Below are 22,078 nucleotides of genomic sequence, written 5' to 3'. Positions count from 1 at the left end.
GTGTGTGTGTGTGTGTGTGTGTGTGTGTGTGCACGCGCAACACACACGCACACACAGTCCCACGTCAGTCAAACTCATGGGTGAATTCCCGACACCATCCCACCTGCCCCCAACACCCCATGGACACCACACACATCCATGCCCCCAACCCCCCCTCCCACAAGTACCCACCACAACACAGACACGCACACACACCCTCCAATGCAGACTCAGAGCTCGTCCCTGAGAGCAGGACTCTCTGCCCCTGTCACGGGCTGAGGTCTCTTGTACTGCCGCTGCCTCCCGTCCCGGGCTCGTTGAGTCTCCTTGTGGGCTCTCTCTTGCTGCTCAGGGGACTCCCGGTCATGCTCAGGGCCTGGTATCTGTTCAGGCTCACCAAGGGTGGAGGATGCCGGGTACAGCAACTCCAATAAACTCTCCACACTGGGATTTGCCTGAGAGAGACAGACGGAGAAAGTGTTACAGTGAAAGGAAGCAAGAGTGAGCGAGGGGGTAGAGAGGTAGAGGTAGAGGTATAGTGTCCAGAGGATGTCAGAGAGAGGGGATGGGGAAGAAATGGCCAGCGCGCAACAGGGACATATGGAGACAGAGAGAGACATTTAGACAGAAAGAGTGAGAGAGAGAGAGAGAGAGAGAGAAGAGACTGAGAGCACGAATATCAGAGAGGGGGAACAGATAGAACAACATAGTGTGTGTGTTACAGAGAGAAGAGGAGGCAGGCAGTTGGGGGGGAAGAGAGAAAGAGGGAGAGAGTGAGAGAAAAGCTTAGACAGAGAGGAAGAGAATTAGAGAGACCGAGAGAGTGAGTATCAAATTAAAAAAAATTGTAACAGACAGAGAGAACGAGACAGAAGAGGAGGGATAGACAGAAAGAGAGAATGAGAAATAAAGACAGAGACAAACAGAAAGATGGAGACAGAGGGAGAGACAAAATCGGTATATACAAACCTCCTGCTCATCTTGGGTTTTCTCAGTGAAACTCAAGGTGAGGGCACAGCGCTGCCCCTCTGTCACCGGGCGGACAGAGTGTGCATTCTCTTGTCCAGACAGGAACATGACCAGTCGGCCACACTTTGGGGAGATTTCCTCCTGAGACAGAGAGACCAGATGTTGGCAGATGTCTCCTGTACACCCCCTCAGACACTGTTAGATAGAAAGTAAACGTCCATCTACACTGTCCCCGCAAACACTCAGGGCAGGAACAGTATGGAGTTAGATACAGAGTTACGTTCTCTCTGAGCATGTGGGGTCACTCACTGAAACTCTCTTGCCTCCACGATCTGCAAAGTAAAATTCCCCTCCTTCAAATTCATCATTGAGATAGAGAAAGGCTCTGGAAAACAAAAATGAGAGACATTTAAAATCAGAGAGACAGCAAAAGATCAAAGGTTGGTAGAGCTGATGTGAATGCATTGAACTAAAATGACTGTTGAATTTTTAATCAGTTAGAAAGGAGATGCAGGTTTTGATTAAAATGCAAATGCCAGAATTTCTTTCAAGTCAGTGCCCTGAGACATCTAAAGGCTTTGTCAATTCACCAGAGATGACAGCTCAGGTCAGACAATGCATTTTAGGCATGAGGCCTTGTTTGGAATCCATCTGTGTTTTAACCTAGAATTAGACCGGTTTCATTTCCAAAGTGGAAATTTATAGAATGCCACATTGAGTGACTGTCTACAAACTGTGTGCTTTTTCAATAAAATAGAATATATATGCAATTACAAATCTGCAAATGCAAATTCACCCCATAGATTGGTATGCGTATGCACACATGTGCGTGACAGAGAGAATGAGAGATTGTGTATGGAGAAATTACTGAAACAACAACAGCCTTAGATTCATAGAGTATTACAGCATGGAAACAGGCCCTTCAGCCCAAATTGGTCCATGCTGCACATGGTGCTCACTGAGCTAGTTCCAATTGCCTGCTTTTGGTCCATATCCCCCCCAACCTTTCTTATCCATGCACCTATCCAAATGTTTTTTTTCTAAATGTTCCTGTTGCACCTGCCTTAGAATATAGAACAGTACAGGCCCTTTGACTCACGATGTTGTGCCGAACTTTTACCCTAAGCCAAAGATCTATCTAACCCCCACCCCTACCTTATACTATCATCCATATGTCTATCTAATAGCCACTTAAATGCCCCCAATTAGGGGGACTCTACTACCCTCTCCAGCAATGCATTCCATGCCCCTTCCACTCTGAGTAAAGAACCTACCTCTGATGTCTCCCCTACATCTACCTCCACTCACTTTAAAACTATGCCCCCTCATAATAGCTACCTCCACCCGAGGATAAAGTTTCTGGATGTCTACTCTATCTATACCTCTGATCATTTTGTACTCCTCTATCAAGTAACCTCTCATCCTTCGCCGTTCTAAAGATAAAAGCTCTAGCTCGCTCAACCTTTCCTCATAAGACCTTCCCTCCATTCCAGGCAACATCCTGGTAAATCTCATCTGCACCTTTTCCAACGCTTCCACATCTTTCCTGGAATGAGGCGACCAGAACTGGACACAGTACTCCAGACGTGGCTGAATCAGGGTTTTGTATAGCTGGAGCATAACTTCATGGCTCTTGAACTCAATCCTTCTATTTATGAAAGCTAACACAACATACGCATTCTTAACAACTCTATCCACCTGGGTGGCAGCTCTCAGGGAACAGTGGACATGAACCCCAAGATCCCTCTGCTCCTCCACACTGCCAAGAATCTTTCCGTTAACTCTGTATTCTGCTTTCAAGTTTGTCCTTCCAAAATGAATCACCTCACACTTTTCAGGGTTAAACTCCATCTGCCACTTCTCAGTCTAGCTCTGCATCCTACCAATGCCCCTCTGTAATCTAGAACAGCCCTCTGCACTATCAACAACTCCACCCACCTTCATATCATCCGCAGTCTTACTAAACCACCCTTCCACCTCCTTCATCCAAATCATTTACAAAAATCACAAATAGAAAAGGACCCAGGACAGATCCTTGTGATATTCATTCATAATTGAGCACCATGTTAAATATTTTCCGTCCACTACCACCCTTTGTCTTCTAAGGGTCAGCCAATTCTGAATCCAATCTGCCACATACCCCCCGATCCCATGCCTCCTTGCCTTGCGCATGAGCTAACCATGGGGAACCTTAGCAAATGCCTAACTTAAATCCATGTGTACCACATCCACTGCTGTACGTTCATCCACATTCTTGGTCACCTCTTCAAAGAATTCAGTAAGATTTGTGAGGCTTGATCTACCCCTCACAAATCCATGCTGACTACCACGAATGAAACTGTGCCTTTCCAAGTGATAATAAATCCTATCTCTCAGAGCCCTTTCCAATAATTACCCACCAGTGATGTAAGACTAACTGGCCTGTAATTTCTGGGGTTACCCCTATTCCCTTTTTGGAACAAGGGAATGATGTTTGCCTCTCTCCAATCTTCCGGTACTATGCCCGTGGACAGTGAAGACAAAAAGATAATTAAAAAGATAATTATTGCCAAAGGCCCTGCAATCTCTTCCCTTGCTTCCCATAGAATCCTTGGATAAATCCCATCAGGCCTGGGGACTAACCTATCTTCATCAAAATTCCGAGTACATCTTCCTAACTGACATCGACCTCCAGACTACCAGCCTGTTTCACACAGTCCTCCACTACAACTAGGTCCCTCTCAGTTGTGAATACCAAAGAAAGTTATTCATTAAGGACCTCTCCTATATCTTATGGCTCCATGCACAAATTCCATTTACAATCCTTGATCAGCGCTACCCTTTCTCTGGTCATTCTTAGTCCTCACAAATATATAAAAAATGGAGTTTTCCTTGATCTTATCTGCCAAGGTTTTCTCACATCCCCTTATAGCTCTCCTAAGCTCTTTCTTCAGCTCCTTCCTGGATGACTTGTATCCCTCTAGAGCCTTTTCCGTCCCTTGTTTCCTGAACCTTATATAAGCCTCCTTCTTCCTCTTAACCAGTCGTTCGACCTCTCGAGAACCAAGGCTCCCTCACTTGACCGCATCTTCCCTGCCTGCTAGGGACAATCATATCAAGCACACTCAGTATGCGTTCCTTAAACAATCTCCATATTTCAATAGTATTCTTCCCTGACAGCATCTGTTCCCATTTTATGTTACCCAGTTCTGGCCTAACAGAATTGTAATTACCCTTCCCCCAATTATAAACCTTACCCTGCTGTATGTACCTATTCTTTTCCATGACTATTGTAAAAGAAACAGAGTTATGTTCGCTACCGCCAAAACACTCTCCTACCAACCAGTCTAACACTTGGTCGGATTCATTGCCAAGCATCAAATCCAAAGTGGCCTCTCCTCGTGTTGGTCTATTTGCATACTGTGTTAGAAATCCTTCCTGAACACATTGGATAAAATTTGCTCCATGTAATCTATTACAACTAAAATGTTTCCAATCAATATTTGGAAGGTTGAAGTCACCCATGACTACAACACTGCAACTTCTGCACGTTTCCAGTATCTGCCTCCCAATCTGCTCCTCTTCTTTTCTGCAACAATTAGGGAGTCTGTAAAAACAAACCCAACAAAGTGACTGCTCCTAGATAATAAAATGTGAGGCTGGATGAACACAGCAGGCAAAGCAGCATCTCAGGAGCACAAAAGCTGACGTTTCGGGCCTAGACCCTTCATCAGAGAGGGGGATGGGGTGAGAGTTCTGGAATAAATAGGGAGAGGGGGGAGGCGGACCGAAGATGGAGAGAAAAGAAGATAGGTGGAGAGAGTATAGGTGGGGAGGTAGGGAGGGGATAGGTCAGTCCAGGGAAGACGGACAGGTCAAGGAGGTGGGATGAGGTTAGTAGGAAGATGGGGGTGCGGCTTGGGGTGGGAGGAAGGGATGGGTGAAACGAAGAACAGGTTAGGGAGGCAGAGACAGGTTGGACTGGTTTTGGGATGCAGTGGGTGGAGGGTAAGAGCTGGGCTGGTTGAGTGGTGCAGTTGGGGGAGGGGACAAACTGGGCTGGTTTAGGGATGCGGTGGGGGAAGGGGAGATTTTAAAGCTTGTGAAATCCACATTGATACCATTAGGCTGCAGGGTTCCCAAGCGGAATATGAGTTGCTGTTCCTGCAACCTTCGGGTGGCATCATTGTAGCACTGCAGGAGGCCCATGATGGACATGTCATCTAAAGAATGGGAGGGGGAGTGGAAATGGTTTGCGACTGGGAGGTGCAGTTGTTTGTTGCGAACTGAGCGGAGGTGTTCTGCAAAGCGGTCCCCAAACCTCCGCTTGGTTTCCCCAATGTAGAGGTAGCCACACCGGGTACAGTGGATGCAGTATACCACATTGGCAGATGTGCAGGTGAACCTCTGCTTAATGTGGAAAGTCATCTTAGGGCCTGGGATAGGGGTGAGGGAGGAGGTGTGGGGGCAAGTGTAGCATTTCCTGCGGTTGCAGGGGAAGGTGCCGGGTGTGGTGGGGTTGGAGTGCAGTGTGGAGCGAACAAGGGAGTCACGGAGAGAGTGGTCTCTCCGGAAAGCAGACAGGGGAGGGGATGGAAAAATGTCTTGGGTGGTGGGGTCGGATTGTAGATGGCGGAAGTGTCGGAGGATGATGCGTTGTATCCGGAGGTTGGTGGGGTGGTGTGTGAGAACGAGGGGGATCCTCTTTGGGCGGTTGTGGCGGGGGCGGGGTGTGAGGGATGTGTTGCGGGAAATACGGGAGACGCAGTCAAGGGCGTTCTCGATCACTGTGGGGGGAAGTTGCGGTCCTTGAAGAACTTGGACATCTGGGATGTGCGCGAGTGGAATGTCTTATCCTGGGAGCAGATGTGGCGGAGGCGGAGGAATTGGGAATAGGGGATGGAATTTTTGGAGGAGGGTGGGTGGGAGGAGGTGTATTCTTGGTAGCTGTGGGAGTCGGTGGGCTTGAAATGGACATCAGTTACAAGCTGGTTGCCTGAGATGGAGACTGAGAGGTCCAGGAAGGTAAGGGATGTGCTGGAGATGGCCCAGGTGAACTGATGGTTGGGGTGGAAGGTGTTGGTGAAGTGGATGAACTGTTCGAGCTCCTCTGGGGGAGCAAGAGAGCACCGATACAGTCATCAATGTAATGGAGGAAGAGGTGGGATTTGGGGCCTGTGTAGGTGCAGAAGAGGGACTGTTCCACGTAACCTACAAAGAGGCAGACATAGCTGGGGCCCATGCGGGTGCCCATGGCCACCCCCTTAGTCTGTAGGAAGTGGGAGGAGTCAAAAGAGAAGTTGTTGAGGGTGAGGACGAGTTCAGCTAGGCGGATGAGGGTGTCGGTGGAGGGGGACTGGTCGGGCCTGCGGGACAGGAAGAAGCGGAGGGCCTTGAGGCCATCTGCATGCAGAATGCAGGTGTTTAGGGACTGGACGTCCATGGTGAAGATGAGGTGTTGTGGGCCAGGGAATTGGAAGTCCTGGAGGAGGTGGAGGGCGTGGGTGGTGTCACGGACATAGGTAGGGAGTTCCTGGACCAAAGGGGAGAAAATGGAGTCCAGATAGGTGGAGATGAGTTCGGTGGGGCAGGAGCAGGCTGAGACGATGGGTCGACCAGGGCAGGCAGGTTTGTGGATTTTGGGAAGGAGATAGAAACGGGCCGTGTGGGGTTGGGGAACAATGAGGTTGGAGGCTGTGGGTGGGAGGTCCCCTGAGGTGATGAGGTCATGAATGGTGTTGGAGATGATGGTTTGGTGCTCGGGTGTGGGGTCATGATCGAGGGGGCGGTAGGAGGTGGTGTCGGAGAGTTGGCGTCTGGCCTCGGCGATGTAGAGGTCAGTGCACCATACTACCAGTGCGCCACCCTTGTGACTGCTCCTTTCTTGTTCTGGACCTCAACCCAAACTGACTCTGTAGATATAACATTCTCGAACTACCTTTCAGTATCTGCTGTACTATCCCTGACTAGCAATGCCACTCCCCCGGCTCTTTTTCCATCTCCCTATTTCTTTTAAAGCATCCAAATCCCGGAACTTTCAACAGCCATTCCTCTCGCTGAGTTACCCAAGCTTCTGTCATAGCAACAACATCCAAGTAGTTCCAAATACCGACTCATGCTCCAAGTTCATCCGCCTTATTTCTTATACTTCTATCTTTGAAGTATACACACCTCAAACCAGCTCTGTGTCCACAATTACACTCCATTGCCCGCATCTCTTTATAAACAACGTCACTCCCTGTTGTGTCTGTTGGAAGGCTGAATACCTCATCCTCTGTTAATTAAATATCCAGTTCCCCACCCCCTGCCTTAACTACTTTCTCTGGCATCCCAATCCACATACACACACTACTCTTTGTGTGAAGAAGGTGACTCTCAGCTCCATCTCAAATCTATCCCCTCTCACCTAGATTTCAATTCCCCGTTCCTGGGAAAAAGGCAATATGCATTCATCCTAACTATGCCCCTCATGATTTTATACATGTCAATAAGATCACACTTCTTTCTCCATAAAGTCCTATCCTGGCCAACTTCTCCCCAAAAATTAGTCCTGGCAACATCCTCATCAATCTTCTTTGCACGCTTTCCAGTTAACTGTGTCCTTCCTATAACTGGGTGGCCAAACTGCACACAATACACTTAGTATGGCCAACAACTTATTCAATTGTAACATGACAGTCCAACTCCTATACTTAATGCCTCGACCAATGACGACCAACTTCAAAATGCCATGTCACCATCCTGTCCACCTGTGACACCGCTTTCAATGCACTGTGTACTGTACTTCACAACACTCCTCAGGACCTTACCATTTACTGTATAAGTCCTGTCTTGGTTTGACTTCCAAAATGCAACACCTTACGCTTATCCGTATTGAATTGCATTTACCAATTCTCAGCCCAGGTCGCCATGTAATCAAGAGCCCTCAGTAATTTTTGACAGTCTTCCTCACTTTCAACGATACCTCCTAATTTTGTATTATCTGCAAACTTGCCCTATACATTAACATCCAGATCATTTACATAACTAACAAATAACAAAGGCCCCAGCATCAATCCCTGTGGTACTCCACTAAACATAGGCCTCCAGTCCGAGAAATAGCATCCAACCATCACCTTCTGCTTCCAACCACTGAGCCAATTTTGAATCCAAATTAGTTAGCTCTCCCTGGATCCCATGCAACCTAACTTTCATGACTAGCCTGCCATGCTGGACCTTGTCAAAGGCCTTACTAAAGCTCTTATAGGCAACATCCACTATCCTCATCTACTCTCTTGGAATCCTCTTCAAAACACTCAAAGATTTGTCAGTCGTGACTTCCTGTGCACAAATCCATGCTGCCTATCCCTAATCAGGCCTTGATAATCCAAATAAAAACCAAAGGAACTGCGGATGCTGTAAATCAGGAACAAAAACAATGTTGCTGGAAAACCTCAGCAGGTCTGGCAGGTCCGGTGATCCTTCCTCAGAACAGTTTACTCTGTTTCCTCCTCCACAGATGCTACCAGACCTGCTAAGCTTGACAATCCAAATGTTGTTTGATCCTGTCCCGCAGCATCTTCTCCAATAACATGCCTCTCACTGATGTCAGGCTCACCAGTATGTAGTTCCCTGGCTTGTCGTTGCTACCTTTCTTAAATAATAGAACAACATTAGCCAACTTCCAGCCTTCTGAAACTTCACCAGTGGCTAAAGATGAAGCAAAAATCTCTGCAAGAGCCTCTGAAATTTTTTCTCTACCCTCCCACAACATCCAAGGTCGGGCTTGTTCAGGCCCAGAGGATTTATCAACCTTAATGCACTTGAAGGCTGCAAAAACCACCTCTCTAGAAATGTGTATGCAGTCCAAAACATCCCCATTAGTTTCCCTTATTTCCATAGCATCCATGATTCTTTCCTCAGTAAACACCGAGGAGACATATTCATTAAAAATCTCTCCCATCTCCTGTGACTCCACGCATAGACAGCCATGCTGATCTTTAAGGGGACCTAGTCTCTCCCTGGCCACACTTTTACTCTTAATATAGCATAAAACCTCTTGGGATTATCTTTAACCTTATCAATCTCATGCCTTATTTCTGCCCTTCTAATTTCTCTTTTGAGTGCACTCCCACATTTTTAATAGGCATCCGGGGATTCACTTGAGCCTGATAGCTTTAGCACAATGTATGCCATCTTCTTTTTCCTGACTAGAGCGTCAATATTCCTTGTCAGCCAGGGATCCCTAAACCTGCCAGCTTTTCCCTTCAACCTCACAGGGACATATTGTCCCTTGATTCTTGATACCACACATTTAGAAACCTCAATTTGCCAGTCACTCCTTTTCCTTCAAACATATTCACCCAATCAACTGCTGCTAGATCCTGCCTAAAGGCTCCAAAACTGGCTCTGCTTCAGTTTAGCACCCTAACCTGTGGACCTGAGCTATCTTTTTCCACAACTATGTTAAAACTGAGAGTGTTACGGTCACTGGACCCAAAGCACTCTCCGACTAACACTTCAGTCACTTGCCCAACCTTGCTTCCTGAGAGATAGTAAGAACTGCCAATGCTGGAGTCTGAGACAGAAAAATGTGAAGTTGGAGAAGCACAGCAGGCCAGATAGCATCAGAGGAGCAGGAAAGTTGATGTTTCGGGTCAGGACCTTTCTTCAGAAATGGGGAGGGAGAAGGCAGCTCAGAAATAAATAGACGGAGGAGGGGTGGGGCTGGAGAAGGTAGGTGCGATGGTGATAGGTGAGTGCAGGTAAGCAGTGGTGTGAATTGAACAGTTACCTGGGAGGAGCAGATAAGTGGGAGAGAAGAGGGACAGGTTGTGTCAGGTCAAGAACATGGGGATGAGAGGGAGGGTTATGGAGTGAGGCCAGAGGTGGGGAGATTTTGAAACTGGTAAAATGTATGTTTAGTTTATTGGACTGCTGCCTCTCGATGCTGAATATGAGGTGATGCTCCTCCGGTTTGTGTGGTGGCATCATTGTGGCACTGGAGGAAGCTGACAATGGAGAAGTCACCCAGAGATTGGGCGAGATGGTTTGCAACCAAAACGTGTCGTCATTTGTCATTTGTCATGAACAGAGTCCAGGTGCCGTACAAAACAGTCCAAGTCTCCATTCGGACTCACTGACATAGAGGAGGGCACATTGGGAGCAGTGGATACTGTAGACCAAGTTGACGGACGTGCAGGTAAACCCCTGTCTAATGTGGAAGGTTATCTTGTGATAATGATCATGTCATCTTGTTTTTGAAGAAGAGGTCCAGTGTTACACCCTCCTGAATAGAGACCTCTACACATAGGTTTCTAAATCATTCTTGGACACATTTGACAAATTCCACCCTGTCTGGGCCTTTTACACTCTGGGTGGCCCAGTCAATTCAGATGAATTTAAAATCTCCACCTAATATTATTTATTATTCCTATAGCAATTGGCAATCTCTACACATCTGCTTCTCTAGAAGCTGACTGTTTTTAGGGTCTATTGCACAGAAGCAATGTTCTACACAGCAATGTCAACAAGTTTTGTCCCACCATCAGACTTAACACAGACTACTCTTTAGAATCAGTCTTATTCTTGGACACATGCATCTCCATCAAGGACGGAGACCTCAGTACCTCACTCTACCGCAAGCCTATGGATAACCTCACAATGCTGCACCTCTTTAGCTTCCACCCTAAACTCATTAAAAAACAGCCATCCCCTACAGACAAGTCCTCTGCATACACAGGATCCGTTCAGACGGGAGAGAATGTGATGGACACCTTGAAGGTGTCCAAGGGGAAGAACAGGCAACAATGCTCAACTCCTCAATCGCTGGTTCTGTCATGCCACAGTGAAAAACCATTCCTCAGAAGGGATATGACTGATAAGGTAACTGTCATCGTCCAGTCCATCCCAGGAGCGGAGAAACTATGCTATCTTCTTTGTAGCCTTCAACACATCATCAATGATCTTCCTTAAGCCAAGATCTTCCTTAAGCATCCAGTTCTTGCCTTCTAACAACCGCAAACCTTGAACAGACCATTATTTGCAGCAAACTACCCAGCCTTCAGGGAACATCGACCATAACACTTTGCAACACTTGTCATGGCCACCTCTGTGAGGCATGGCAGATCTTTGACATGGACACTACCATCCCATGTGGGAACACCACGCAGCACATGCAGAGCAGATACTCATGTGACTTGGCCAACACTGTCTCTCCCATATGCTGCAGGCATGGATGCCCCTTGGCATGATATATTGGCAAAACTATGCAGACGTTATGACAACAGATGAATGGATACCTTACACCAATCACCAGGCAGGAATGCTCCCCCCGCTGCTGAGTGTGGGAGCACTTCAGCAGTCAAGAAAATTCGGCCTCGGATCTTTGAGTATACGTCCTGCAAGATGGATTTTGGAATACACAACAATGCAGAGTCACTGAGCAGAGGCTGATAGCCATGATTGCTACCCATGAGGATGGCCTCAACCGGGATCTTGCATTCATGTTGCACTAAAGGTGATCCTTTACCATCCACTCACACAGACCCTCTCTCACTCATACATACTCAAACACACACTCTCTCTCGCAAGAGTATATACACACACACACACACACACAAATCTATGGGGTGAGTTTGCAATTACAGATACTTTCTATTTTACTCAAAAAGCACACAATTTGTAGAAAGTCACTCAATGTGGAATTTTATAAATTCCAAGTTCGGAAATAAAAACAGTCTAAATCTATCTTAAAACACAGACAGATTCTAAGCAAGGCTAAACACCAAAAATGCATTGTCTCACCTGGGATATTACCTCTCATGTACTGACAAAACCTTTAGATATCTCTGGACAGTGACTTGAAATAAATTCTGGGATTTTCTTACCAACCAATCGAAACCTGCATCTCCTTTCGAACTGATTAAAGATTTAGCAGGCCATCATAGGTTTGTTCAATACATTCACAACAGCTCTATGACCCTTTAATATTTTATTTTTATTTTCTGTGTCTGATGCCACCTTTCTCACATCAATAAGAAGTGTGCCTCTGAAAGCTTGTTTCTCCAAATAAACCTGTTGGACTATAACCTGGTGTTGTATCACCGTTGACCTTGAGATAAAGAGGGGGAGATACGGAGAGACAGAGGGAATGGGAGACACAAAGAGAGAGAGAAAAACAGAGAAAAGGTGAGTGGTAGGTAAAGAGAGGTACCCTGAGTCTCAAGAGAGTGAGAGAATGAGACGGAGTACTGTAGAGAAATAGAGACAGTAAGCGGAAGAAGGGAAGAGAGAAATTGAGGGAGTGGAGGGGAGAGAGAGAGTGATGAACGGAGAAAGACAGAGAGAGAGTGGGAGACCAACTGCCAGAGATTGAGCAAGAAAGAGGAACTGGGACTGAGGGAGAGAGATAGACATAGAGATATGGGGAGGGGGGCGACAGAGGGGGGGGGGAAAGAGAGAGGGAGAGAGGGAGAGAGGGACTCAGACTGAGACTGTCAGGGACAGGGGGAAGTGAGACAAAGAGAGGAAGAGAGGGACTGAGGATGAGAGATAGAGACAGAAAGATAACAACTGGGGAGAGATATATAGAGAGAACAGCAATTAAGAGTGACACTAGTATAGTTTCATCGCCAGGAAATGCGTTTGCAAGGTGAACAGGACTCCGAACCCAAGGATAACATTTGAAGCGTAGGAAAGGAACAGATGAGAAAGTACAGATAATAAAGGAAATGATGCTCAACTCGGGGAATCAGACTCGGATTGGGAAAAAAATGTACAATGTGTGGAATCTGTTTGGGTGGAGCTACGAGAGAGTAAAGGGACATTTGTAGAGTCAGTGTGCATGGTAGAAATCAGAAGATGTGAGAAGATAGGAGCTTTTTGTTTATATTCACTTATGGGATGCAGGCATTGCTTGCTGAAGCCGGCATTTATTGTCCCGGCCATTATTTGCCCGTTGAGAACATCGTGGTGAGCTGCCCTGTTGAAGCATTGCAATCTGAAGACTCTCAATGGCGGAGGTCTAGGATTTTGACCCAGTAACAATGAAGGGAGAGCTGATATATTTCCATGTTGGTATTGTGTGCTGGGTTTCGTTGGGCAACTCACAAGGGATGCTGTTCCCATTTATCTGCGGCCCTTGTCCTTCTGCATGGAAGTGATCATGAGTTTTGGAAGATGCTGTCGGAGGATCTTAGGTGTTTTTCTGCAGTGCATCTTGTAGACAGTACACACTGCTGTGACAGAATGGATATTTGTGAATGTGCGTGGACGGAATGGATATTTGTGAATGTGGCACCAGTCGAGTGGGATCTGCTTTGTCCCTGGATGAAGTTAAGCTTCCCAAGTGTTGTTGGAGCTGCCTCCATCCTTAACCGGTGGTGGGAGGCAGGGGGGGAAAATATCCCATCACATACCTGACTTGCACCTTGTTGATGGTGGGACAGGCTTTGGGGAGTTGGGGTGTGTGGAGCCAGGAGGTGAAGTACTCACTACAGGATCCCCAGCCTCTGACCTGCTGTTGCAACCACAGGATCTATTTGGCTGGATCCAGTTCAGTTTCTGGAAAATGGTAACCCTCAGGCTGTTCATAGGAGGGGGTTCAGTAATGGTAACACCATTGAACGTCAAGGGACCAATGATGAGATTCTCTTTCTTGGGAGATGATAACCTCCAAGACATTGATAGTGGAGGAGGATTCAGTAATGATAACATCCCAATTCTAATGTTATGATGGAGGGAAGTTCATCGATGATGTGACTGAAAATGATTGTTCCCAGGACACTACCCTGAGGAAACTCCTGCAGAGATGTCCTGAAGCTGAGATGACTAACCTCCAACAATCATGACCGTTTTCCTGTGAGCTGAATATGACTCAGGCATGGCTATGTCAACTGAGTAAACCAACCAGGGCTCCAAAACAACAGGGGATGTCATCCTGGAGTGATGAATCAAGAATTCAAAACATAAACCGTGCTTGTTTATGATGTTGATAAAGGTAGTTCAATCTGAGCTGGTAAGCCAGTGAAGTAATCAATGAGGGGCTAATTACCTGAGCTATTGCACCGAAGACAATCCATCAAAAGGCGAGACTGTGTGGAGGCAATTACATTGTTTCTTGATTACATTCAGATTACACAAACTAGTGAAAGCAACATAGGACTGTAAAAGCTTCTATGGCTGGGGGGGCAGGTGAAAGCTACACTACAGCCCTATTACAGGCAGATATGGGAGAATTTATTATGGGGTGAGAGAGAGAGTTTGGAGAAACAAAGTAGTTCTTTTGTTTCTGTCTTGACTGAGGAAGACATAAAAGAGTTCTCCCAGAAGTGGAGAGAAAAGTATGTCTGGAGGAATGAGAAGGTGAAGGAAATTGGAAGGACATTGTATTGCACAAACCAATGAGGCTACAAGCCAAAGGAGGGGGTGATGATGATCAGTCAATGCAGTGGTAAACATCTTCTGAAATGGGGTGGAAAGGAGAGGGAGAAAGACAGTGTGTTGGGGACAGAGAGAGAGTCAGCAACATGGGGAAATGACCAAGACAGAGAGTGAGCGAGAGAAGGATGGAGATGCATAGGCAGCAACACGAGAGGGGAGAGCAGATTTAGGCCATACAGCCCATTGGGTTTGCTCTGCCACAGACTGCAGCTGATCCTCCCTGACTTCCATATTCCTGCCTTTAATCCTCAGTTAAAAATCCCCCTCATCCTTGAACAATGACAGCCACGATCATAAAGAATAGAAGAGAATAAACAGCATAGGAACAGGCCCTCCAGCCCTCCAAGCCTGTGCTGACCATCACGCCCTGACAAAACTGAAAAAAGAACCTCTTGCCCTGATTCGGCCTGAACATAGAACATAGAACATAGAACAGGCCCTTCAGCCCACGATGTTGTGCCGACCATTGATCCTCATGTATGCACCCCCAAATTTCTGTGACCATATGCATGTCCAGCAGTCTCTTAAATGTCCCCAATGACCTTGCTTCCACAACTGCTGCTGGCAACGCATTCCATGCTCTCACAACTCTGTGTAAAGAATCCGCCTCTGACATCCCCTCTATACTTTCCTCCAACCAGCTTAAAACTATGACCCCTCGTGTTAGCCATTTTTGCCCTAGGAAATAGTCTCTGGCTATCAACTCTATCTATGCCTCTCATTATCTTGTAGACCTCAATTAGGTCCCCTCTCCTCCTCCTTTTCTCCAATGAATAAAGTCAGAGCTCAGTCAACCTCTCTTCATCAGATAAGCCCTCCAGTCCAGGCAGCATCCTGGTAAACCTCCTCTGAACCCTTTCCAAAGCATCCACATCTTTCCTATAATAGGGCGACCAGATTCTCTCCATGTTACTGTAACCATCCAGATGCCTCTTAAATATCTCCAATATACCAGCTTCCACCACCTCCTCTGGCATTGCATTCCAGGCTCCTATCACTCTCCGCAACATTCTGATTAACCTTCACTGCACATTTTCCAAAGCTGCTGGCAGTGTAGTGACCAAAACTGCACACAATACTCCAAGTCTTTTATATAGCTGCGACTTGGTTTGCTAACTCTTGTGCCCCATGTGCTAGCCAATGAAGGCAAGCATGCCATATGCCTTCTTAATCACCTTGGCTAAAATCACATGGGATTCAGGGCGGGCTGGCTAGATGGATTCGTAGAAGAATTGGTCGTAGAAGACAGAGGGTAATGGTGGAAGGGTGTTTTTCAAAATGAAAATTGCTAACGAGTGGTATTCCACAGGATCAGTCTTAAGTTGTTTGCAGTGTATACAAATGATCTGGAGGAAAGTATGGGTGGTCTAATTAGTAAGTTTGCAGATGATATGAAGACTGGTGGAGCTGCTGTTAATGCCAACGATTGTGAAAGCATACAACAGGATATAAATGGATTGGCAACTTGGGCACAGAAATGGCAGATGGAGTTTCATCCAGACAAATGAGACGTGACGCATTTTGAAGTATCAAATTTAGGTGTGAATTATACTGTAAATGCCAGAGCCCTTGGGAACATTAACGTGGGTGTGCAGGTCCACAGTTCCCTGAAAGTGGCAACACTTCATTTTCCTCCTGGGGACCCTGCAACTCTCCAGGCTCAATATCGTGTTCAATAATTTAAGGTCTAAACTCTCCCACGTCCTAGTTCCCTACCCCATACGCCAGGCCTTGTTATCACATCACTTGCCATTACAAACTACCCATTGTTAGTCACTAACAGACCCCGTTAACAACTATTCACCCGTCCAGCCAGATCATTATCAACTCCTTTGTCCAGTAAACTGTTCTTCTCTCTTTTGGTTCTAACCTATCATGTACTCCCTGCCCCATCCAACTCCCTATTTTCAACATATAAACCGACATTTTCCAAGATACCATCAGTTGAGGAAGGGTCACCAGACCCGAAACGTTAACTGAGTTTTTTGTCTTCACAGGTGCAGCCACACTGAGCTTTTCCAGCAATTTTTGATTTTTTTTCTCAACATTGTAATTTCATCCTTCCTATTCCTGAGTTCCACCCATAATGGCTCACTGCAAGATCCTTCCAATGTGTCCTCCCTCAATACAGCTGTGATGTGATCCCTAATCAGCAATGCAACTCCACCCAGCCCTTTTGTTTCCTTTACTGTCCCATCTAAAACAGCAACATCCTGGAATATTTAAGCTGCCAGTCCTGTTCCTCCTTTAACCATATGTCTGTAATGGCAATAACATCACAATCCCATGCAGTAGTCCATGCTCTTAGATAGTACGCCTTACCTGCTATATTTCTTATTTGAAGTAAATGCACTCGAGACCTCCAGTCCCTCTGAGCCCCGCGACTTCCCTTGCTTGCTCTTACTCTGCGCAACGCACATCTCAGTCTCTCCTTTGTCCCCAGTCCCTGCACTTACTGGCCTGTTGTACCAGTTCCCAAGCCTCTGCCACACTAGTTTAAACCCTCCCAAAGAGCTTTAGCAAACCTCCCACTCTGCATATTGGTGATCCTCCAGTTCAGGCTGAAACGATCCTTCTTACACAGGTCCCACCTTCCTCAGAACACATCCCATTGGTCCATACATCTAAAGCCCTCCCTCCTACACCAACTCTATAGCCATGTGCTCAATGGTACTCTCTCTCTGTCCGAGTCTCACTAGCCCATGCAATGGGTGGTAATCCTGAGATTATTACTCAGACGGTCCTGCTTTTTAGCTCCCTTCCATGAATTGTCCTCACAGGACTCCTTGCTACTTTTTCCGCGAAGTAATTTGTGCCAACGTGGACAACGACTTCTGTGTTTTCCGTCCAGTCTCAGGATATCCTGTACCCACTCCGAGACATCCATGACCCTGGCACGAGGAAGGCAATACACCATCCTAGAATCTTGTTCACAGCCACAGAAATGCCTGTGATAATGGGAACTGCAGATGCTGGAGGATCCAAGATAACAAAGTGTGGGGCTGGATGAACACAGCAGCCAAGCAGCATCTTAGGAGCACAAGAGCTGGCGTTTCGGGTCTAGACCCTAGGCCCTTTTCTGATGAAGGGTTTAGGCCCGAAACATCAGCTTTTGTGCTCCTAAGATGTTGCTTGGCCTGCTGTGTTCATCCAGCTCCACACTTAGGCATTTCTGTGATAGCAATCTGTGCACCTGACAGTTGCAGTTGGTTTACACGTCCTGCAGACCTAGCCTTCTGGGACACCAGGCTGCTCCCTGATAGAACATAGAACATAGAACATTACAACACAGTACAGACCTTTCGGCCCTCGATGTTGTGCCGACCCGTCATACCGATCTCAAGCCCATCTAACCTACACTATTCCATGTACGTCCATATGCTTGTCCAATGACGACTTAAATGTACTTAAAGTTGGCAAATCTACTACCGTTGCAGGCAAAGCATTCCATTCCCTTACTACTCTCTGAGTAAAGAAACTACCTCTGACATCTGTCCTATAGCTTTAAATTGAGGGATGAAAGATATGCCCCCTCGTGCTCGCCGTCACCATCCGAGGAAAAAGGCTCTCCCTATCCAAACATCTGATTATTTTATATGTCTCAATTAAGTCACCTCTCAACCTTCTTCTCTCTAATGAAAACAGCCTCAAGTCCCTCAGCCTTTCCTGATAAGAACTTCCCTCTATACCAGGCAACATCCTAGTAAATCTCCTCTGTACCCTTTCCAAAGCTTCCACATCCTTCATATAATGCGGTGACCAGAACTGTACACAATACTCCAAGTGCGGCCGCACCAGAGTTTTGTACAGCTTCACCATAACCTCTTGGTTCCGGAACTTGATCCCTCTATTAATAAAAGCTAAAACACTGTATGCCTTCTTAACAGCCCTGTCAACCTGGGTGGCAACTTTCAAGGATCTGTGTACATGGACACCGAGATCTCTCTGCTCACTTACACTACCAAGAATCTTACCGTTAGCCCAGTACTTTGCCTACCGGTTACTCCTACCAAAGTGTATCACCTCTACATCAAAGTGTATCACACTACATCAGACAGGATCCCACAGATTACCCTGCAACTCCCCCACACCCCCAACACCACTAACCCCACTTTAGAGAGGGAAAAAGTTTCTCCTCAGCTCCATCTGCCTCATTCTGGTCCTAAGACTTTCCCGCAGGAGGAAAACAATCTCTGCATGTCTCCCTTGTCAAGTCACCCCCCGACCCAGAATTTTCAATTAGCTCGCCTCTCATTTTTCTAAACTCCAACAAGTACGTACCCAACCTCTCCTCATAAGACAGTCCCCCCACACCCTGGAATCAGCTGAGTGAACCTGCTCTGGACCAGCTCCGACGCCAGTCGGTCTTTCATCAGGTACGGGGCCCCAAAACTTCACGCAGTATTCTGGCTCATTTTAATAAAAATCCTCCCTACTTTTAGACTCCATACCCTCTCGAACAAACTTGACAGTCCATTTGCCTTCTGTATCCCCCGCTGAACCCGGATGTGCACTTGTTTCTCTGATGTTCTAGACAGTGTCTCCCAGCTCCCTGTTACCTGTAGTCACCGGTCAATGCTGAGAGCGACTCCCTCCAACACTGTGACCCTTCTGGCTCCCAGTGGCACGGGTCCCTCGACACCTCGTCCTCACCAGACGCCTGGTCTCCTGCAAGAATTCGGGGTGGGTGCGTGGGGTTTAAAACAGGCAAGTGACACATACTGCAGTTAAAGAGCACAGCCCGACTGCGGGTGGGAAAGAAACCCAGGGTTGTGGGGAAGAAATATGGAACAGAAATGGCTGGATCAGAAACAGAGCAGTAAAGATACCACCTCCCCACTACCAACCCCTCCCACCCCCGGCAAAATAAATCAAACCATGGCTTTCTCCTGCAAACTTCAAGTGTGCCATGGAGCTCGGGACTGAGCAGAGTCAGACTGCCGAGCTCTTCCCTTAACACCCCAAAACTCGGACCCTAAGCTCCATCTGTCAATGTCGGTTAGGTACTTACCTGTCACCGGACCCCGACAGGATAAGTTGGAGATGGACGGTCGAAGAGGAAGCGTGCCAAAGATTTGCTGTGTGATGCGTTGCACTCGTGTGCTGGCATCGTAATACAAGCGGGCAGCAGGCAGCTCAAGGAGGGAGTCACGGGCAAGCTGTAAACACACAGAGGGAGTGGGAGGCGGGGGGGAGGTGAGAGGGGCAGGTCATCACCATATCTGGGAAAGTTCATCACGCATAGACCGCATCTCCGCTGTGGATCTCACCGTCAGAGCTCGCCAGATGCTAAGCTCCTCAAGGTTGTCGCTCCAAGGGCCAGCTGAGGAATCTCTGGGGCTCCCCTCTTGCAGTGCCGCCACAGTCTGAGGGGTTTGACAGCGAGAGAGAGAGAGAGAGAGAGAGAGAGAGAGAGACGGGAAGTTACTGAGCTCTGTTGCAGGGCCAGCAATTTGGATATCACCTCCAATACGGCTCCACCTTGCCCCACCCCGCCAACCCTCTACCGCCCACATTTGTTAACCCACAAACCCCTCCTGACCCGCGACCCCCGTCCGCCAAACACCCTGACCCAAATACTCACGTGGGCAACGTTCCGCAAGGTGGAACACTCCTGTCGGGCGAGGGCGCCATCAAAAACCAACCGGTCCGTGCCTCGGAGGCGGACTCCATCCATCGCCAGCTGAAGCTTGGCCAGGGACGGGGCAGAGGCTGCGGAAGGTGGGGGTGGTGGGAGCACTGGCATTACACAGAGAATCCGACCACAGAAACGGCACCCCATCAAAAATCCCTCTGCACCGAAGGACACCCACAGATTCATGCACCTTACCTCCGATGGGGAAGGGACTCCTTATCTCAGTTTCTGATGGGCAGCCCCTCATCCGAGATCACCCACCCACTGTTCCAAGACTCTCCCACAAGGAGGAAATAATCTCGCCACATCTCCCCCATCAAGAACCATCACCCAAACAGTCTTCAATAAAGTTGCACTCTCCCCAGAGTCAGCATGGAGGGAGGGCCGTGCCGGAGAGTCAACACTGAGGGAGGGCAACACCGGAGGGCAACACCGGAGAATTCAGCACCGAAGGAGGGCCACACTGTCGGAGAGTCAGCACTGAGGGAGGGCCACGCTCTCCAAGTATGGACCAGAGCTCCCTTCATGAGGCAGTCCCTCTATCACCGGGATCACAGCCTGGTGTACCTGCTCTGGGTTGCCTCCAATCCTGGTCAATCTTTTCCTGGGTACATGGCTCGCAAAAGGTCTTTGTGTCATTCCAGCTGCCATGTGGAATTTTTTAGGCAAGACTTGTCCCCGACAGGAGTAGGTGCTATTTCGTTCCTCCTCACTCTTCTTCACCCCTCCACAACCCCGATCCAACCTCCCAGCTCCAAGGTGCACACTGACCTTTTAGCCTGTCCAGGATGTCTTCCTGCCCCATGTCGGATTTCTGTTGTCTGACCAGTGCCCCCTCTGTGGCCTTGGGCGGGTGATGGGTACTCTTGTTCTCCTTCCTGGTGGCGACAAGGGCAAGAAACTTGGGATCACACCATGCAACACGTTAACTCCCACCCACCGTCCCCGCATCATCATCTCGTCCAGAAGGCTGGTGCTGAGGGAGTGCTGTGCCACGCTGTCAGACAGTCGGCGCTGAGGTAATTATAACTGAGGTACCTGGTGTTGCTCTGAAACGACTGTGGGATGAGTTCACGAGGCGTCCAGGAATCCTGAGGAAACAAAAATTCAGAACTTGTTCAGAAACTTTCAAACTTTTAAATATCAACACATCTCCACCGTTACACAGGAACAGGAGGCTATTCAGCCCCTCAAGCCTATTCCTTAAATGGAGAGACAAGGACGCAAAGAAACAGGGAGATGGACAGACTGAGAGAGACAGAGGGAGAGAGATGGTAAGAAAAGTGACAAGAGAAAGAGAGAGACAGAGAGAGAGAGCACACGCAAGATTGCACGAGGTGGGGCGAGAGCGCGCGAGGGGGTGAAGGGGTTGGGAAGAGCGCGAGAGTGTGTGGAGGGGAGAAGGGGGGGAAAGAGTGAGAGAGCGAGCGTGTGGAGGGGAGGAGTGGGGAGAGTGAGAGACCGCAAGGTGGAGGAGGGGGGAAGAGAGAGAGAGACTTTGCGATGCGGAGGACTGGGGAGAGCGCATGGAGGAGAGAAGGAGTGCAAGGGGGGAGGAGGATGATAGAGAGAGAGCATGCAAGGGGGAGAAGGGGGGAGAGAGAGAGAGCGCACGCGTGAGGGGAGAAGGGGGAGAGACAGAGCGCATGCGAGGGGCTGAGAGAGAGAGAGACAGAGAGCACGCACAGGGGAAGAAGGTATGGGGAGAGAGAACGCGTGACGGGGAGCGGAAGCGAGAGAGATGGGTGGAGGGGGGGTGAGTGAGGAATGGGGGGAGAGAGAGAGAGTGTCAAAGAGAGACACAGAGAAAAAGATAAAGGAACATCAATCTCTTACCGGATCAGTGAAGTGATGTCCCAGAGACTCCATTGCGAGGTACAACATCTCCTTCTGCAAGAGGGACTTCTCAATGTAACTTTTAATCTCCTGGAAGACAGGGAGAGTGTGAGAGAGACAGTCGGAGGGGGTGGAGGGGAGGGGGGTGTGGGGAAGAGAGGGCAGCCGGGAGTTGGCGGGGGGGGGCGCGGAGGAGCTGTAAGAGAGGGGCAGGGGAGGGGGGAGACAAACGGAGGGAGGGGAAGAGGGAGAGAAAGA

The 22,078-nt window shown here is 48.1% G+C and overlaps 1 protein-coding gene across 1 annotated transcript; it reads right to left on the bottom strand.

The window, feature by feature from the left end:
* Positions 1 to 187: 187 nt before the first annotated feature.
* LOC125447812 (prolyl 3-hydroxylase 1-like) lies at positions 188 to 21,913 on the bottom strand. Its single transcript, XM_059643629.1, has 10 exons — positions 21,821 to 21,913; positions 21,023 to 21,075; positions 20,756 to 20,862; positions 19,934 to 20,061; positions 19,620 to 19,715; positions 19,361 to 19,508; positions 18,909 to 19,017; positions 1,258 to 1,333; positions 949 to 1,089; positions 188 to 434 (listed from the first exon to the last, which is right to left on the bottom strand). The coding sequence occupies exons 1-10, from the start codon at positions 21,866 to 21,868 to the stop codon at positions 210 to 212; spliced, it is 1,131 nt and encodes a 376-aa protein (XP_059499612.1). The 5' UTR covers positions 21,869 to 21,913; the 3' UTR covers positions 188 to 209.
* Between the last annotated feature and the right edge of the window lie 165 nt (positions 21,914 to 22,078).

Source organism: Stegostoma tigrinum, unplaced genomic scaffold (assembly GCF_030684315.1).
Source record: "Stegostoma tigrinum isolate sSteTig4 unplaced genomic scaffold, sSteTig4.hap1 scaffold_144, whole genome shotgun sequence".
In the NCBI taxonomy this organism is placed as follows: Eukaryota; Metazoa; Chordata; class Chondrichthyes; order Orectolobiformes; family Stegostomatidae; genus Stegostoma; species Stegostoma tigrinum.
This window is presented reverse-complemented; position numbering and strand designations above follow the sequence as displayed.

Coding starts and splice junctions, on each gene's coding strand:
- LOC125447812 (XM_059643629.1), bottom strand. CDS start 21,868: ATGTTGTACCTCGCAATGGAGTCTCTGGGACATCACTTCACTGATCCG. Junction 19,509..19,619: donor GCATCTGGCGAGCTCTGACG/GTGAGATCCACA, acceptor GTGTGTTTACAG/CTTGCCCGTGACTCCCTCCT. Junction 435..948: donor AAACCCAAGATGAGCAGGAG/GTTTGTATATAC, acceptor TGTCTCTCTCAG/GCAAATCCCAGTGTGGAGAG.